Raw genomic sequence first — 17,419 nt, 5'->3', positions numbered from 1 at the left:
GAGGAAAGGGTAAATGTGGTAAATCAGTGTCTCAATCATACAATAATTGTCTGGCAAAAAGCTCAATTTGAATACATAATTACCTGTAGTCTAATAGGTGGCGTTTATGACTGTTATTTGCTATTCAACCTAAGCAATTCTTGCGTTTGCGAAAATAATCATCTGGTTCCTATTCAAAGGTGATCGCATTGTCAGGTCCTCTGAACTTGGCCGGGGAGATTAAAGATTTAGAGCAAGTATGTGGGGCTGCCCTTTATTCATGATGACTTCAGTTAACCACTTACCCTTTCATTGGTTGACCGCATTTCAACATTTTCGCTCTATCGTTGCCGAAAACAGACGATCTACTAGCTCACAGTGCGCTGCAAAGTGGCACGCTGTGAGCTTTTATAGATCTGATATTTTCACAGAATGTTGGCCCCAGATAACGCAAGGGTTCATGCGATTATCACATGGATCTGCAAAGTGACGGGCCGAACGCTTGCCCTGAGCACAGCCTCCTCTGCGCAGTAATCCCCCTGTGGTTTTCACCTCCGACACATGTTAACATCCGCTTCACTCAACTAGTCTTCACAATCTGCCAGACTTTCCTCCTAACGGAACCCCCTGCCTGGACACTCATTTGTTTAACCACGCCACCATCAATCAACGGGCTCAGTTTGACATTAAAAAAACAAGATGGTTACAAAATGACCGACGAACAAATAAATACGAGTCATGGACAGACATCCATAAACAGTCAGAAAACAAACCACAAACAGTCATTAAAAAAAAAGTTTTGTTTTAAACACTACTAGGAGTGTGATGCTGTTTGATGCTACCGACGTTTCCTGTCGGGGTCAAAATGAAAAGGCGTTTTCAAATAGCTACGGTATTAAAACCATGCTGTCAGTCTTGTTCTTACCATTTACGCCACACTCATTGATTCATTTGTAGTTATTCTCGTACATTCAACACTACAGGTAGGCGTACTATCGACCACTGGACATGTGGTGCTCTTTACCCAAAGTGTGAACTAGTTAGAGAATATCTGCAGCTATGGTATCAACATATGGTTTCATGAGGCAGTCAAAAGTCATTAAGAGTGTACAGACAATCGGTATCTTTGGTGGTTCGGCCACTGTACCCAGATGTTTCTCACCCCCCAGTAATGTGCAACAATGGCTTGACCTGTTTTCTGAAAGGGGTACTAGGATCGTGTAAGTTGGCAAAAACGTTTGCAGTGAGTAATTTTCTAAATCACAGAGAGGAATATTCTATTGCTGTGGTTACCATTACAATTTGGGAGTTCCTCTGAGGCCTGATGTATACTTAGTTGCGTGCCGGCACCGTGCATTGAAATTATCTTCTAAATACACGCGAGTCGCGCTGCGACATGCAAGCTTGTAGACCGGCTATCTTTTTGATGCGCAACATAATGTGTGCAAATATAAATTATGCGTAAGATTTCCAGATAAAAAAAAAATTAAACAAACAGGAGGGGGCTCTCTGTGGAGTGGGGGAGGGCTGTATCTGTGTGTATGTAAACAGGTTTTTAGTCAGATACTCATTGCCACAAACACATCAAGGTTATTTAATTAAGGCATTGACACAGGCAGAGCTGTGCATTCAACCAGAGTAGAAAACAGAACGGAGAGGAACTATGTACACAGGTTAAGTGCTACTGGAGTCGTCTAGTGGTCCACAGGGCTGAAAACAACTGTGACCTGGCCATACTCGTTCCAGGGGGGCTAGGGGAGGATGCTAGGCGTTATCCCTGGTCAGATCATCACGAAGCCTAGGAAAGCTCTTGGCCCTGGCCCAAGGTACTTGTATAAGGGTAAAGCACACGGTAAAATCCTCAGCGTGCACAAACCTAACCAAATTGACACATGATGCAAGTGTCTAACTGGGTTCTGTTTGTACAGTCAGAGTGATGAAATGGATTAAGGGTTTTACGGTGCAGGATGTATTGGGGGGGGGGGGGGGGGGGTGGATGGGCGTAAGGACACGAGAGGTCGGAGAGTGGCGTTTTTAGGAAGGCTTCAGGGCATCTCGTCTGCGTCGTCCCGGCTGAAGTGGTACCTCACCGGAGGTCCGGGGAGGTCCTCGTCATCGTCTGCCTCGGGGGCGAAGGACACCGTCAGGTCCACGTAACGGCGCTCCGCCGATGGCTTGATTAGTTTGTGCATCCTGCAGGAGAGACGAGAGGCAGTCGGTTCACCGTCTTAGACCACTGGTTCCCAAACACTGCGTCGGGACCCATTTGTGGGTCGCAGACACATTGTTATGGGTCCCCTTAGTTTTTGCTAATGATTATTTAAAAAAATAAATCCCACAAAAGCAAAATGTTTCATGAATTAAAAACAAAATTTAATTATTTTTTTCAGTAATTTCATGGAGAGATTAAAAGAAAAATAAGATCTACAAGCTGCTATTTTTCAGTAGCTAAAGTATAAAATAATGGTTAAACACTAATGTGACATACATGCATTCCAGGTCTCAATGGGCTACTGCTTACGTTAGTTTGAGTCTCTTGCTATGTCCAGGCATCACAGGCACGTAGAGCATCTTCACACCGTGAACCACCATGGTGGGCTCGATGCCATACTTCTCCTATTTAGACAGAACAACGAGACATTATCAACAACATCCTCCTTTATCCAGAGGATAAATGAGGACAAAAAGATATGCTTGTACATTAAGGGTATACCGTTACTATAATATTGTTGTAGAACAAACTGTATTTCTCACCCTCACTGCATTCATGAAGTCGGAGAGGGTGAAGTCCTCATGACCATGGACGGTCCAGCGGTCCCAAATCGAGAAAGAAATGTTGTCCCTGAGCAGGAGATCACAAAGAGATTGATACATTGCACGTGTGTGTGTGTGTGTGTGTGTGTGTGTGTGTGTGTGTGTGTGTGTCTGTGTGTGTGTGCCTGCCTTACTCTTTACCTGATGTGTGTTCTCTTAACAGCAGCAGTCTCAGTAAATACCACCACAGGGATGGCCAGGTTAAAGAAGCAGTTCTTGAAGGATTCAAATTCGTAGCCTCCAACCACCTTTATCAGCTCTAGAGCCACCTGGGTTAATGAAACAGGACGAATAATGAAAAGACCAGGCTAAAAGAGTCTAATGGCCACACCCACTCCAAGCAGTGGGGGACAATCCAAAGCAAAGAAATTAAATACAATTACTGCTGCTTACCGGTCCGTACTTATTTTACCTAATTAAAATATAACAATAGTATAATTCATTATTATTAGAACAGGCCACAGACAGCCATTTGAAAGTCAGTGTTCATTTTCTTGCAAATATAAGAAGCGGGAAATAATACCCTCCACACAGAGCGTTCCATACCGATGTACCCGCTGTGTGGGTCAAACAGTAAATCTCTTCTTAAATCACAGTTTTTGTTTGTTTGTTTACATCTGTTTTGTAGATTTTGAAAATAAGTCCACAGAATGTTGTTGCCTACAGGCTCCACCTGTACCTTCTGAAAGCCCCAGTGCCATATATCATATACTATGTATCATATCACATATATCGTATGTGATATGATACATAGTATCATATCACATGCTTTTTTCCCCCCCTGCCTGTCCGTTGATACTATTACTAATGAAGGCTCTGTTCCATTCTGGTCCAACAGAGTCAGGGTGCTGCTATTGTGCATGTTGCCTCACTGGAAACACTCTGATACACCAGTGCATAGTGTGCAAATGGTCCCTTACGGGTCCATTTGGTTCCATTTGTACACTCTCCGAGTTATGGGGGTCCTTGAAATTAAATAGTTTGAGAACCACTGCACACTAGATGGAACAGAGCCTTAATTAGTATCATTGGTAACACCTATGAAGGAAGTAGAGAAGCGGCCCGGAAGTAGGAAGAGTTATTCTGTGTGCATAGAGCCCATTCCCCTTTAAATGAGTGCTGACGTGAGGTATACGACGTGCTCCCTGCTCAGCTCACCAGTCCAGCCACTGCAGCGGTCGCCGTGGCGATGGCAGGGATGATCTTGCCGGCGATGCGCTTGGTCTTCAGACGGTCGGCGGCCTCGATGGAGTACATGCTGGCTCGCAGAGCCGACGCCGACGCAACGAAGTCCATGTGGCCGTTACTGTCGTCATCCTTCTCAAACTGCTGCGGGGTCATCCACAACTTCCCTGTAGTGCGCGCGCGCGCGCACACACACACACACACACACACACACACACACACACACACACACACACACACACACACACACACACACACACACACACACACACACACACACACACACACACACACACACACACACACACACACACACACACACACACACACACACACACACACACACACACACACACACACACACACACACACACACACACACACACACACACACACACACACGTTTGTCAGAGCAGCAGCATTATTGGCTTAGGAATGGAACAAAAATGGCAGGTATATGCTCTTGTATTTTAACATCAGTTATTACGGTGGTACTTGGAGAGCCAAATATTTATTGAGGTGGTACTTCAGTATAAAAAGGTTGGGAAACAATGCTTTACACCATTGCACATACACATTGCCCAACTGTTGTAATAGGCCTATCTCACAGAATTTCCCCGCCCCCTTAATACGCCCCCTTTCTGCGTTAGTGGTGATAGCGTGACGTCACTCCATAGACACTACATGTTAACAGAGGTAATTTAAGAAGTCTACAACTTTTGTTTTCTCAAGGTAAGGTTTGTTCTATCTGTTCGAGCTGATTTACCATCTTGTTTGCTTCATAATAATATTGGTCTGTCACATTTTTACATTAGAAAATGTACTTAGATTCTCCAGAGAAAAAAAACGTGTAAATGCTAATGTTAAATGACACCACTATTTACCGGAAGTGGGCGTGGAAAGCGGGCTGTGAGATAGGCCTATTAGGGTATGAAAGACAGTTTTTAAAGTGTGACCATGTAGCGCGTTGTGTATTTGTATGTAGGAACCTGGTGTGACTTTAGCAGCGATGGCTCCCTCTAGCTGCGTGATAGCCAGCCTCTCCTCTTCGCTGCTTAGTGACAGTTTTGCTTGATCTGGCTTTTTCGCAGCTTCATCGGTTTCTATAAGCTGGGGTGGGGTGGGGTGGAGGGGGGTGGAAGACATGCACAAAAGTTGTACACACGCCCCATCTAGAAAGCAGCTTAGGCTCTATAAAACAGGCACTAATATCGCATTATCGTGTATAAACGACCAATATGAGCCTACTTTTTCAGAAGGCTGGTATTGTGGAATCTGGACATCACTGAGAATCCTGTGTACCGCCTCCTCTGTAAGGTCCTAAGAAGGAAAACAATCTCGTCAATAATCTGGTAGAAGAATGTATTTGTGTTGTGTATGTGACAATCTCGTCAATAATCTGGTAGAAGAATGTATTTGTGTTGTGTATGTGCCAGCGTGCATGTTGCCAGATAGTCTTACCTTCTCTGAGTAGGGGATGCTATAGAGTCCTGCAAAGAGGCGTGCTGCGCTGACAACAAAACTTAAGTGCCTGGTGGGACAAAGGGAAGGACAAGGCAACATGGCACATGAGTGCACGAGAAACTGACATGGGTGTCTAAACATGGTAAATATGACAGCCTACTCACAAAGGGTCTTTCAAGTCAAATTCAATAGGCGACGGAGGTCGTTTAGGTGACTGCCAAAACAAACCTAGGAATAAGACATAAGAATTATTCACAAACAATAAATATTCCTTTTTTATTGAGACTTTAGTGTCTGTATACAGAATATATAGATTTTGGAGACAAACTTACTTCCATCTTTTAACCGTGTGTCCAGGGGGAAAGAGTGCAACAGTTGTAAGGCCTACATGAAGAGAACACAAAAGGTCACAGTCAAACATGTTGTGGCTTATAGCTCCATGGGTGAATATATCAAGGGGAGATGGACCCTTTCTTTTCCGTCATTGGCCATATTCACACGGCAGACATTTTGCTCTTGCTTCTTAATCAGAGGGTGGGAAACCCCACACATTGAGAATTAAGTAATAGCAAAATGGCCACCATATGAATATGGTTTATACATTACCTTTCTCTTGAAATACTTGTCAAACTTGAGGCGGGCCAGAGTGACACAGTGCTCCCACTGACTAGGTCTCTTGCTTAACAGCTTAACAACTTGGAATGCTCCCTCCAAACTCTCCCTTGCTTGCATCCTCTGCATCAATACACACACACGCAAAGGATTTAAAAGCAGTATTTCCATCAGTGTAATATGGAACACCTTACTGCCAAGCTACACCAAGCTTTTCTCACGCGTTTTCTCCCACGCGTGCGTTTAATTTAGGTCCAGTCCTATTTTAATAAACGCACGCGCGGGCCGCGCGTTTAGGGTAAACGCGCGAGAAAAGCCTGGTGTAGCTTGGCCGTGAGGTGTTTACACAGAAGCAGTGTTTATGGAGATGAACACATTTTTGCATAATTAAGTACCTGTAGCACAGCTTCAGCTGAGGAGTGGGTCTGCCAGAATAAGTTATATATGGAGGGCTTGTGGGAGAACGAACTCTCAAACTACACAACCAGAAACAGAAAGGGTTCATGGTTACAAAGTATGTAGATACCGGTAGATATATTTCGGTCTGTTGGTGATCAACTTTGCATAGGACAGCGTATATGTACCGCACATGGCCACCATTCTACTAATCTACTTGGACATTCAATCTTCTCCCTTGTGTGCCTTAGCAGAATACATCTCGGTCAATGTCAACCCAAGCCTCTTTCAGGCTTGAGCATGTAAAAAGTCTAGTCAGCTGTATATCGCTAGCGCAGAGTCGCAGACTAATAATTGCTTTATGTCCGTTTAAGAACTTCTGCGTCCCATTTCTGTCCCTTTAATTGTTTTTCCATGTCATTCTCATTGATAAAAATCTCTTCATTTTGCAGGATATGCTCACCTATTTGTAATTTATTCAAATTCACTCATGGAATTTTTTAAACGTCATCTTTCATCATCCATTAATTTGACATTGAAAATGTAATCTTTTTTTCTTCGTATCTAAAACCTAAAATGGAACAATGTCTGACATATCCGATCTATTGTACCGTATTATTTCTGTTTCGGAAAATACAATTGTCGAGTCATTGTCACTATTCTGATTATTAGTTTTTAATATCAAGTCTCATTATACAACAAGACAGTGAGATGCACTGTGGGTGACTGTGGGGTGGCAGACCTTGTCTCTGGCCCACTGGATAGTGTGTTCTATGACCGCCGGGAAGGATTTCAGTGTGCAGAAGGGGATCTCCTCCTCTGGGGGGTCCCTCTGGCAAGTACACGCACAAGAAAACACTCAAAGCACTGCAGGACAATATAAACACGTTTCAACCACTTAAACCCTGTTAAAAACCCTTTGTAAAGCTTGTAGATTTTGAAAATGTCATATGTAATATTTACCTTTAATTACCAAAATAGGGACACCAGGGTTAATGTTATTAAAGTAAAGACAAATGTTAATTCCAGCGGCCCAGACTCACATGGCTATTGTAGGACTCTGTCAGGTTTGGCACAATGATTTCTGTGTGTCCTTTGGTTCCCATGGTGCCAGAGTCCAGGAGAGGCTTCTGACTGGACACACTACGACTGTGAAATTAACCCACGACAGACGGAGAGCGAGTCAAAACCTCAAGGCGGCAAGTCATGATTTGGTGAACGCTGAATGAAGGGCTTGCCTTGTAATCAGTGGTGGAAAGTAACTAAGTACATTTACTTAAGTACTCTACTTAAGTTACAAAGTTTTGTACTTTCCAATTTCCAATACTTTTACTTCTACTTCACTACATCTCGGATCCAAATATTGTACTTTTACTCCACTCCATTTATTTGAAAACTTTAGTTACTAGTTACTTTGTAGATTTTGAATATTATTACAAAACATAAATTAACCACCTAGATAGATTTTGGCCACTTGAAAATAGCCAATCTACAAGCTCACAATGCGTCGCATCGTGACGCAGTGTGAGCTTGTAGATCAAAATATTTTCAAAATATTTGTATACATTTGAAAAATTGAAATGGGACATTCTGCATAGTGAGTGCTTTCTACTTTTGGTATTTTTATGCCGATACTTTTGTACTTTTACTCTCAAGTACATTTGGAATTCCGGACTTTTACTTGCAATGTTCTACATTGCAGTATTGATACTTTTACTTATGTTAAAAATGCAAGTACGTTTTCCACCACTGCTTGTAATGAGGATTCAACAATGACATCAACAGCTCCGTCGCCACCACTGACCTGTCCACGTATCTGCGGGCCTCCACGTTGTCCAGCGCTGTGACCACTAAATGCAGCCGGTCGTAGAAGGAGTCACTGTAGATGCTCTCGGTGGCCGGACACACCTTGTCGAGGCGAGAGTCCACCTGCAGCTCCGGGTTGATCTCCAGAGTGGCCGTGGCTGCTGTGGTGCTCTTGGGTTTCTGAGGAAGAAAACAGCGAGGAAGAAGAGGATGTAGGAGTAGCAGGTAGGACAAACCCGTACGTCCCGACTATACCTTCTGTTCTTTTTGGCAAGCAACACATGATAGCGTAGGATAAAGGCAGAATAGATCAATTAAGTTTAAGGAAACTATGGATAAACGCAGGAACAGCACAGTGGTGGTAAAGTGGTGGAAAGAGGCTCTGCGATGTGTAGAGATCAGTTACATGGTGCACACACCAAGTAGCCTATGGAGGATGGAGAAGAGAAAGAGAGGATCTTTGTTCACCTGTATATGATGTGGTCTGAAGAGAAACTGTCGGTTCAGGTTCGACTTCTCTATAAGATCTGGGTCTGTGATGCACACCTGAGGAATGAGGATAGACACGACACAAGAATCTAAATCCAATAGACACAATAACACCAATCATTTGGGTGAAAGAGGGAAGGGAGACACTAGAATTCCATACCTCTCCTGAGCTTTTGGCCAATCCCACGCCAAGCAGTGCAAAGTTTTTCAGCATCTCGCAGCCAATAGCCCCACAGCCCACCTGGAAGAGTAGGAAAGAGCCCAGGTCAATACGGTGGTAAAAGCACAGAGACCTCGTGATCTTATGCAGTGTGCATGCAGTGCTCACCATAAACACCCTAAGCTTGTGCAGTTCAAGACACATGGACTCGCCAATGCAGGCCCGGAGTCCGTCGTACCGATCGCCCCTGGGGGCAAACTCCTCAGCAGAGAGAGACTGGAGCGGTCGTACGACCTCGATTGCATCTAGGTAAAACTAAAACACAGGAAATGAACATTCATCGGTACAGTACAGTACTGCCTGCTGTTTATCCACTACTTAAAACGTTAAGGGTGCAGTACTAAGTTCCGACCAGTCATTGGTAGACAACGACAACCTACCTCAAACCCTAACCTAACCATAACCGCAAGCACGGAGCAGCGCATGTTCGCCAACCTTAACACATGTTCGCAAACCTTAATCCGGTCAAAGCGTACAGACCCCAAAACATATACTTCATTGACCCTACAGGTCTATACGAGTCCCCCTCATTGTTCCCTCTATTACACCACATTTCCAAAGTGGTGAAATGGAGATTCTTGTGACCTACCCACTGCTGCAGGGGAGTGAATTTCCCTGTGAGAGCCTTGAGGACCTCCTGACTGGCCAGGCCTCCTGTGGCTGCTGTTAAAGGAGGAAGGGCTCCCCCTGCTGTCCTGGAGAGGCAGCGCACCAACTCAGCATTCACTGGAGCCTGGCCGGTCAGGAGGAGGAGAAGTGCAAAGGACACGAGGTCAAAGGGTGAAAGAGCAAGTGTGTGTTGATAGATACTGTATAACAAACCATTAGCTCAAGACACAACATGTAATGACTGAATGAAAATAACAAAACAAAAACATACTATAATACAGTGGTTTCATTTTCTAGATCAAGGCCCTCTTGAAAGTGTTGGCGGCCCACCCATCTGACCACTTAACATGGCAGCCGATGACCAATCATTCAATTGTGTTTCAAATTGGATCAATGGAGCCAACATAGCATAGCTTACAGTAAGTTCCACTTGCAATATCCTAATGGCCCCAGGTTGGGAAATGCTGATTTAATACAAACAAAACACTAAAATACCTCCTCTATTAAAAAAATAAACGTGATATAGAATGTGTGAACATCTGCACCATTCAAGATAATGAAACAAGAGAGACGCTCACTTTGTTCCTGAGTTTTGCATTTACTTCCTCGGTGAGCTTCACCATATCCTCAGCATCCTGTAAACACCTGAAGACAACAGAGTTTACCTCCCTTAAATAGCACGACATGAAGAATACGGAATCAGGAGAACACGTTATCCTCAGCTACAGCTGTAGAAAGCTTTGGAACACACATATAATCAAACATGTACTTGAGTTAACAAACCATAAATGTTTCTGGAAAGGTTCTAATCTAGATGGTTTTGTAGGCATGTATTATTATTATTTATGTTTTATTTTTTACATCTTCAAGTCTTATTATTTTATGGTTCTGGATATACAGTAGGTATTATGTCAATAATCGAACAATCGCGGAAAGCCAAAATCTTGATTGTGATTCAAATGTGATTCATTCCTGGGTCAGGAAGTGAACTAGCCCCTCTCGGAACCCTACATTAAAGTTTTCTGACATTTGGATGACTTTAGCATAGGGTCCCTTACAATCGATGTCGTGCTACATGCTAATTCTCAAACGCACACTGACTTACCATTGCTTTTGCTTTTGCTGCGCTGTGTGTATGATAGTGACGTGTTCCAAAATAAGCATATAAGAGCTATAGGAGACAACGGAGACAACCGAACCCCCCGCGAACGGCGCAGAAGCCGTTAAGTATTTTTAATCTTTGTTAGACCGTTTTGGCAGCTCTGAAATTCTCTCTTCCTTCCTTCCTTGACTTCCTTATTGACATCCCATTGTCCCGCCTCCAGCACCGTGGCTGGCTACCTGCGACAGAGGCAGGAACGTCGACTGACGCGCAGATAGCCAGTTCCGGCGCTGGAGGCGGGACAATGGGATGTCAATAAGGAAGTCAAGGAAGGAAGGAAGAGAGAATAAGAAAATGCAGCTACCTAAAATTATGCAGTTTTGTCTGTTTTGCTATCTAACCAGAGCTCTTAACCTTTAGTGTATATTATATTTAATAATGTGTAGGGGCAGGAGCTTGAGCCCTGTTTTAAAAAGACTAATTGTGGGGGACTCCCTAAAAAACGAGTACTTGCAGGGGATAGGAGCATGTATTGGGCAGTAGTGGCTCAGGGTGTGTGTGAGCCACTACTGCCCATTGTGGGTGTGTGTGTCGGTGTGTGTGTGTGTGTCGGTGTGTGTGTGTCGGTGTGTGTGTGTCGGTGTGTGTGTGTGAATGGGTGAATGTAATGCACAATCTATGCAAAGCACTTGGATAAAAGCGCTATATAAATGCACCATTTACCATTTTTATTTAACATTTATGTATTCAATTAGAAAGAAAGCAGCGGGACAATGACAAGAAGTAAATTGATTTTGGTTACCCAATATTGGGCAGTCTGCCTTGTTGCTCCTGGAAGGCGTCTAGTGCCAGCATGGCTGCATGGATCTGTAGTGGGGCCTGATGAGTGCAATTCAAACAGGAGACAGAGAGGGTGATGGTTAAGTTTCACTCAGATAATCAATCCAATCAGTAGTTACAGAACCAGTGCTGCTCTGAACTCTCACCTCTGGCTTACTGCAGTCAGGGATCAGTAGTTGAGGATCACACAGCTGTCTCTCCATTGTCTCCTAACATGTATACACACACGCACACACTTTGAGCTCTAGGAATCTTACAATATCCAACGTTTTCTTTGCTGAGTGGCTTGAAAGTTAACTTACAAAGCTTATGGTTTTCGGAGTTTTCACAAGGACAAAGAACCCTCCATGTGCATACGGCTGCAAATGGGACGTGTCCCCGATTGCGAAACTGTGTGGTGTAAGGACTGTATAACACACGCGCGCACACACACACACACACACACACACACACACACACACACAAAGGGAATCAACCAAGAATGATGTAACTAAGTATAAAGGAATGCAAGTAATACTTTGTGTAGTATTCACAATTCAGCTTGTATTTCACTTTTAAATAAATGACAGTATTGGGATTACAAAAAACAAGTTAACATATCATCAGAGGTGTAGACATACTTTACAGCCCCAGTATATACCAGTATTATGTCAGTGACTGGCTTTATATCACTGCATCAAATCTGATTAATCAGCAATGAACTGAAGATGTGTAAAGAAAGTAGTTCAGCATGAAAGAGGCAACAGTCCTAACAATGTAATGCAGCAGATAAATGACATGTTTGACCCGATATAAATAACCAGGCATATGACAAATGTAGTAGCATACTGTCTGTGATGCAATTACAAACGACTCATGATATTGTTGTTTTAAAATGTATATTCTGGTATTTTATTTATTCGTATAGTTGATAATTGCACGGTTGTTTGTCCAGTTAACAGACTGTTATTGGACAACAATGGAAACAAGCCTTTGGCTATCCATTTGGGACGTTTTTAAGTTGTCGTACCGTTGTACTAAAATGCCAATACAACTATTAATTTCTATGATTCATTAATTAATTAATTCTATATGCAATTCAATGAATCCAAAATGCAGTGAGCCAATAGGTTTATACCTGAAACCTGCCTTGCAGTGCCGTTGAGTTCCTCCATGCCATTGACCTCTCTGAATAAGACACTCTGACCCGTCTGCAGGCCGTGGGTGCGATTGTCCATACAGGTCACAACTCCAGGGTTGTCCTGGAAGTGCAAAGGGCAAATGGGGATACATTAAAGGGGGAATGACACGCCCCTCGTGTCAGCGGACCTTTAATGTTATGGGTGTAATTTCTCTTAACACAACAATGTCAAATACATTGAGGAAACAAACTCATTCAAAAGGCAATTCTTTGAAATGAAACACCAAAGAAGACCAGAAAAGCAATCCATGTAGGAACATGATCTGTACTTGTGGGTGATACAAATGGGGCCTAAACCAAAACTGTCGACCAAAACTAAAACGAAAAATGTTCGTCAACTACCTTTTTTCACTGACGAATACTAAATGGAAACTAAATGAAAACGAAGCTATGATGACTACTAAGACTAAGACTAAATCTATTGACAATTTTGTCAACAGCTAAAAACTAGACTAAAATGTTAGGAAGGGACTAGTGGACAAGAGATCCAGTATAAGTCATTTTACACTTGGTTGCATGCTGAAAATAGCAGATCTACTATTTTCAGCAAGTGTAAAATCATCATTACGACGGAATGAAGGCCCACCAAAATACATTTTAGTCGACTAAAATCTTATGACATTTAGTCGGCTGAAACTAGACTAACACAAAAACATTCCGGGTGACTAAAATGTGACTAAAACTAAATGAAAACTATTCAAGAGACTATGACCAAAACTAAAATCTGCTGCCAAAAACAACACTGCTAAACAACTGTATTAACCAAGCATCAAGTTCATACATCCATACCCGAGTGACACTTTGGATGAAGATTTCCTTAGGCTCCTCCCCCGTGGGGTCCAACACCTCAAAGTCGTCTCCGAAATCACAGAACACCCGTACGCAAATCCCATAGGCATCACAGCCAATGAACTACCAGGAAGAGAAGATGACATGTCAGTTGATTATGCTTTGATTTTAGGTTCGAAAACATGAGTTGCAGACCCAAGTCAGTACCCCTCTAATCCTAGAACACTAACATCCTTTTTGTCACACCATCACTAAACACAGGTATATGAGTAATAGTACAGCAATACATGGCAACTTGAGGTACTCTTCTTTAATATTTTCACATATCATGGAGGGGGGAGGGGGGGACGGGGGACTGTGAAAAACTATACATTTTTTATTTTTTTATATATTCCTAAAAATCAAAATAATAGAGCTGGGACATCTCCTTTGGTCCACCCATTCCTGGGACATGCGAGAATGGTCCAGTGAAAAATAAGACAAAATAAAGCCCATTGTGGGTGTATGGGATTTTCCCTCATTCCATCACTAAACACGGGTGAAATGTATTCCAACACCTGCCTGTAGAAGAAACCAGGGATGCGAGCAGGGAAACAAACCTACCTTCTATGATGTCACGGAGCATCATGAAGGTACTGAAAGACCCACCCACCTCAGACATCAGCAACACTATGAAAATTACAAAAATATAATTGTCCGGGTGAAAATCACCCGTGTTTAGTGCTCTAGGGCTAATGGAAGTGTGAACATACCCTAATGGGAGGTTGTTGTGAGTGGCAGAACTCGTTCACTCTCTTCTGCAGGCTCAGTCTGGCTTCAGTCAGAATCACACACTAGAGAGAACACAGCAGAGGACAGCAGAGTCATTCAGTCAGGCCTTGCTATTACCTTCCATTGTGATATGGCAGAGACATCAGCGAGCTAAACAGGGCAATGCTCTTAACTCTTAGGCCGATTCTAAAAACGCCTTCTAAATCCTGACCTTTCTGGCAAAACTTCAAATATTAATTCAAAATGTACAACAAATATTATGTTGCTATATACTGTACAAAGCCCAAAAATGGGTTTCCGTCTTGAAGAGTAAAAACACCAAAAGGTGTTCCTGTCCTAAAGGGGTAAATATTAATTTAACCAAATGATTCCCACAGAATAACGTGAACAAGGACTATCCTCACATGTACCATTCATCCAATTAGTCTTAACATTCAAAATGACAACATTTTAAGCAATGTGCTGTGTAAAAAACAAAACACATGGATATGCTCCGATGTTTCTGATTATGTTTTAAAAGTACAACAGCATAAAAATGTCCTCTTAACAATTTTTTAATTTTGGGACCTAAGCCCAGTTCTTTCAGGCACACTGCTACAAAGAGGAGAGTGATACACAACCTGGTATCTTCTAAGGAAGCTGAGGTCAGTGCTGTCATCCAGAGTAGAGGAAGACATGTCTACATGGACATATGGGTTCAACTCTGCTACCCGAGGCAAGACCGCCTCCACTCTGAGAGAGAAAGGACGATTTAGTGTATATATGCATGTATAAAAAGAGAAAGACACCGACATAGGACACTCAATTGTTGTTTCTAGCACCCTCTCTATTAATATAGAGCAATACAAATGGGAAACATATAGGGAAATGCTACCTGCTATAGTATGAACCAAAGCTTAGCTGTAAAAAAGGAGAAGTGGCGAGCCCTGCCAATCGACTTTACCTTTTCCTCTGGCTCAACACATCCTGTTGGCGGATGAAGAAGTTGGAGCCCAAATTGCAGGTTTCACACTGCTTGGTGTCATGGAGAGTAACGGCCTGAAGAGAAAACGCATGTGGACGGACACACAAACAGGAACACACACGTGCACAACACAAAAATTCCTATAGTCAATTCAGTTCTACAGGATATTGTAAAAAGATTATAATAATACATTTTAATCTGTGTTGTAGGATATATCAAAACAACGCTTACCTTTACACCAGCCAACACAATATTCTTGGCTGTGAAAAACAAGGAACAGTGATTTTCAATGATATTGTAACTGCCCAATTGCTCGATGGCAGGTCAAGGTTGGTATTGTGATTGATTATTTGGGGGGTCTCAACATTTAATATTTTGTTGTACAACTGTCAAAGGAAAATAGTCATGGTACAAAATATCAGCACATTGCAATGTGACGCAATGTGAACTTAACTGCTATTTTTGCTATTACTATTATGTTCTGCCTTTTAGGACATGCCCAAAATAGGGCCCCCTGGTTCAAGAACATGGTACTGTAGATTACCCACCAATCTCTACTCCCAATCCTCCCATTCCACTGAGAAATACAGAGGACTGGGCCATCTGCTGCATAGCGCTGTCTCCAAGAACATAGCGCTGCCGGCTGAAACGGTAAGACGGATAGAAAGAATAATGTTTGAGACATATATAACAATTAGCAACTTATATACTAATACTTTGCAAAATAATTTTATATAAATAGTATAGGATCATAAGTAAACTAAGACCCTATCATCTGTCTAACAGTAGAATATCTGTACATTGAAACTATACACACTATAGAATGCCAGATCAATAATGACCTGGCATCTGTCTACATAACATGCCATCTAAATCACATATTTTAGCCTTTGCATAAGCCTGCAAGGTCATCGAGGCTAGCCTAGGGCAAGAATAAGCACATGCAGCGTTGTACACATGTGTGCAGTGAAGGTAACATGCTGTAGCTATTATTATTATTATTATGTAGTGGTCACTGGTCTGGCTGTAATAACAGATGTATGACACATTACCTGTAGAGAGAGTCGTCAATCTCCATCGAATCTGCAGCCATGATGGAAGGGGAAGAGGGGGGGAATTATGGTCCAAGAGAAAACCACTGTGGGCTATGGATGGGGAAAATCCTAAAAGACAATGGGACAGCATTCAGAGGGACCATTATGATCACAGGCTCAAATCTTGCAGCATATTTGAGCAATACATAATCCTGCAAAATCCACAACAGACACAGAACACACACCTTACAGTTGTCAGCTAACGTTAGCAGGTTCCTAACGTCAGTCATCCACCGTCCGTCCGTCTTCGGCTACAGTCAACACTGTTGATGTGACAATTCTCACCTACGCACGTAATGTCACCTTTCTAGCGTTAGATTGTCTCTGCTGGACACAACCGAAGAGGGGACGAGTTTCATTCAAGTTAAGAATTGCTGCCTTGCGGGCCTGCTGAGATGTTAGCTAATTCAGCTAGCTGACACTCATACCCGGCTTCTGAAACACTTGGGCATGAACTTGCTAAAAGCGATGACGCATACGCCAAAGAAAGCCAGAGGGCTAATTAAACAAAGACATATTTACACATAAAAATTCCCGATATTAACAAAGACAATTCTTCAGTGTGAATTACAGCAGATTGCTACCTGTCAATGTGCGCTACGAGCGAATATGAACAGCTTCTGTACTGTGTGGTTGGAAAGAACTGTTCCGGGTTACCACAATCATGTGACTGGGGCCAGACCAATCACAGGGGAACGTTTGTGGCTCCTTCAGTCACTCCTGGTCACTCCTGCCTGGTAGAATCTATGGGTAGCTCTAGGTAGAATCACATAGACATAAGTAACCCACCCTAATGCCCAAGCCTAATGCCTAACCCCAAACCTTAATCGTTACTAGGATTGGTTAAGGTTGGGGTAAGGCCATCCATAACCATGAAACCAACCAAACCATAAACTAAACCCTATAGTGCCTAACCCTAAACTCAAGCCTATGGATGACTGGTAAACATACTGTATATGTGACATTGACAAAGATTCAGCTCAAAACATTTCCAGTGCCAGTTATCCATCGATCTTGGATAAATCTTGGATACCAGTACACTTTTTCAACTGTAGTCCCAGAGGAGGTGTGGTAACAGGTACACAACGTACTAAATTAAACCGTA

At 42.7% G+C, this 17,419-nt stretch overlaps 1 protein-coding gene across 2 annotated transcripts; it reads right to left on the bottom strand.

Annotated features, from left to right (window-relative positions):
* Window positions 1–1,557: 1,557 nt before the first annotated feature.
* uba6 (ubiquitin like modifier activating enzyme 6) lies at window positions 1,558–17,052 on the bottom strand. Of its 2 annotated transcripts, XM_079499042.1 has the most exons (33): window positions 16,899–17,052; window positions 16,500–16,641; window positions 16,273–16,383; window positions 15,769–15,863; window positions 15,452–15,480; window positions 15,200–15,294; window positions 14,877–14,988; window positions 14,238–14,318; window positions 13,486–13,608; window positions 12,634–12,757; window positions 11,819–11,922; window positions 11,663–11,725; window positions 11,479–11,555; window positions 10,153–10,219; window positions 9,555–9,698; window positions 9,074–9,220; window positions 8,906–8,986; window positions 8,725–8,802; window positions 8,255–8,436; window positions 7,494–7,599; window positions 7,193–7,282; window positions 6,450–6,530; window positions 6,049–6,177; window positions 5,775–5,826; window positions 5,607–5,670; window positions 5,440–5,509; window positions 5,227–5,298; window positions 4,968–5,088; window positions 3,952–4,145; window positions 2,935–3,062; window positions 2,734–2,821; window positions 2,501–2,595; window positions 1,558–2,172 (listed from the first exon to the last, which is right to left on the bottom strand). In XM_079499042.1, the coding sequence occupies exons 3-33, from the start codon at window positions 16,311–16,313 to the stop codon at window positions 2,025–2,027; spliced, it is 3,081 nt and encodes a 1,026-aa protein (XP_079355168.1). In that variant the 5' UTR covers window positions 16,314–16,383; window positions 16,500–16,641; window positions 16,899–17,052; the 3' UTR covers window positions 1,558–2,024. The 2 variants fall into 2 exon arrangements, with proteins under 2 accessions (XP_079355168.1, XP_079355167.1); XM_079499041.1 differs by having other exon boundaries at window positions 16,500–17,037.
* Window positions 17,053–17,419: the final 367 nt, after the last annotated feature.

The sequence above is a fragment of the Electrona antarctica genome, assembly GCF_951216825.1.
Source record: "Electrona antarctica genome assembly, chromosome: 4".
Taxonomy (NCBI): Eukaryota; Metazoa; Chordata; class Actinopteri; order Myctophiformes; family Myctophidae; genus Electrona; species Electrona antarctica.
Note: the sequence above shows the minus strand (reverse complement) of the source record. Positions and strands in the feature narration are given on the sequence as shown.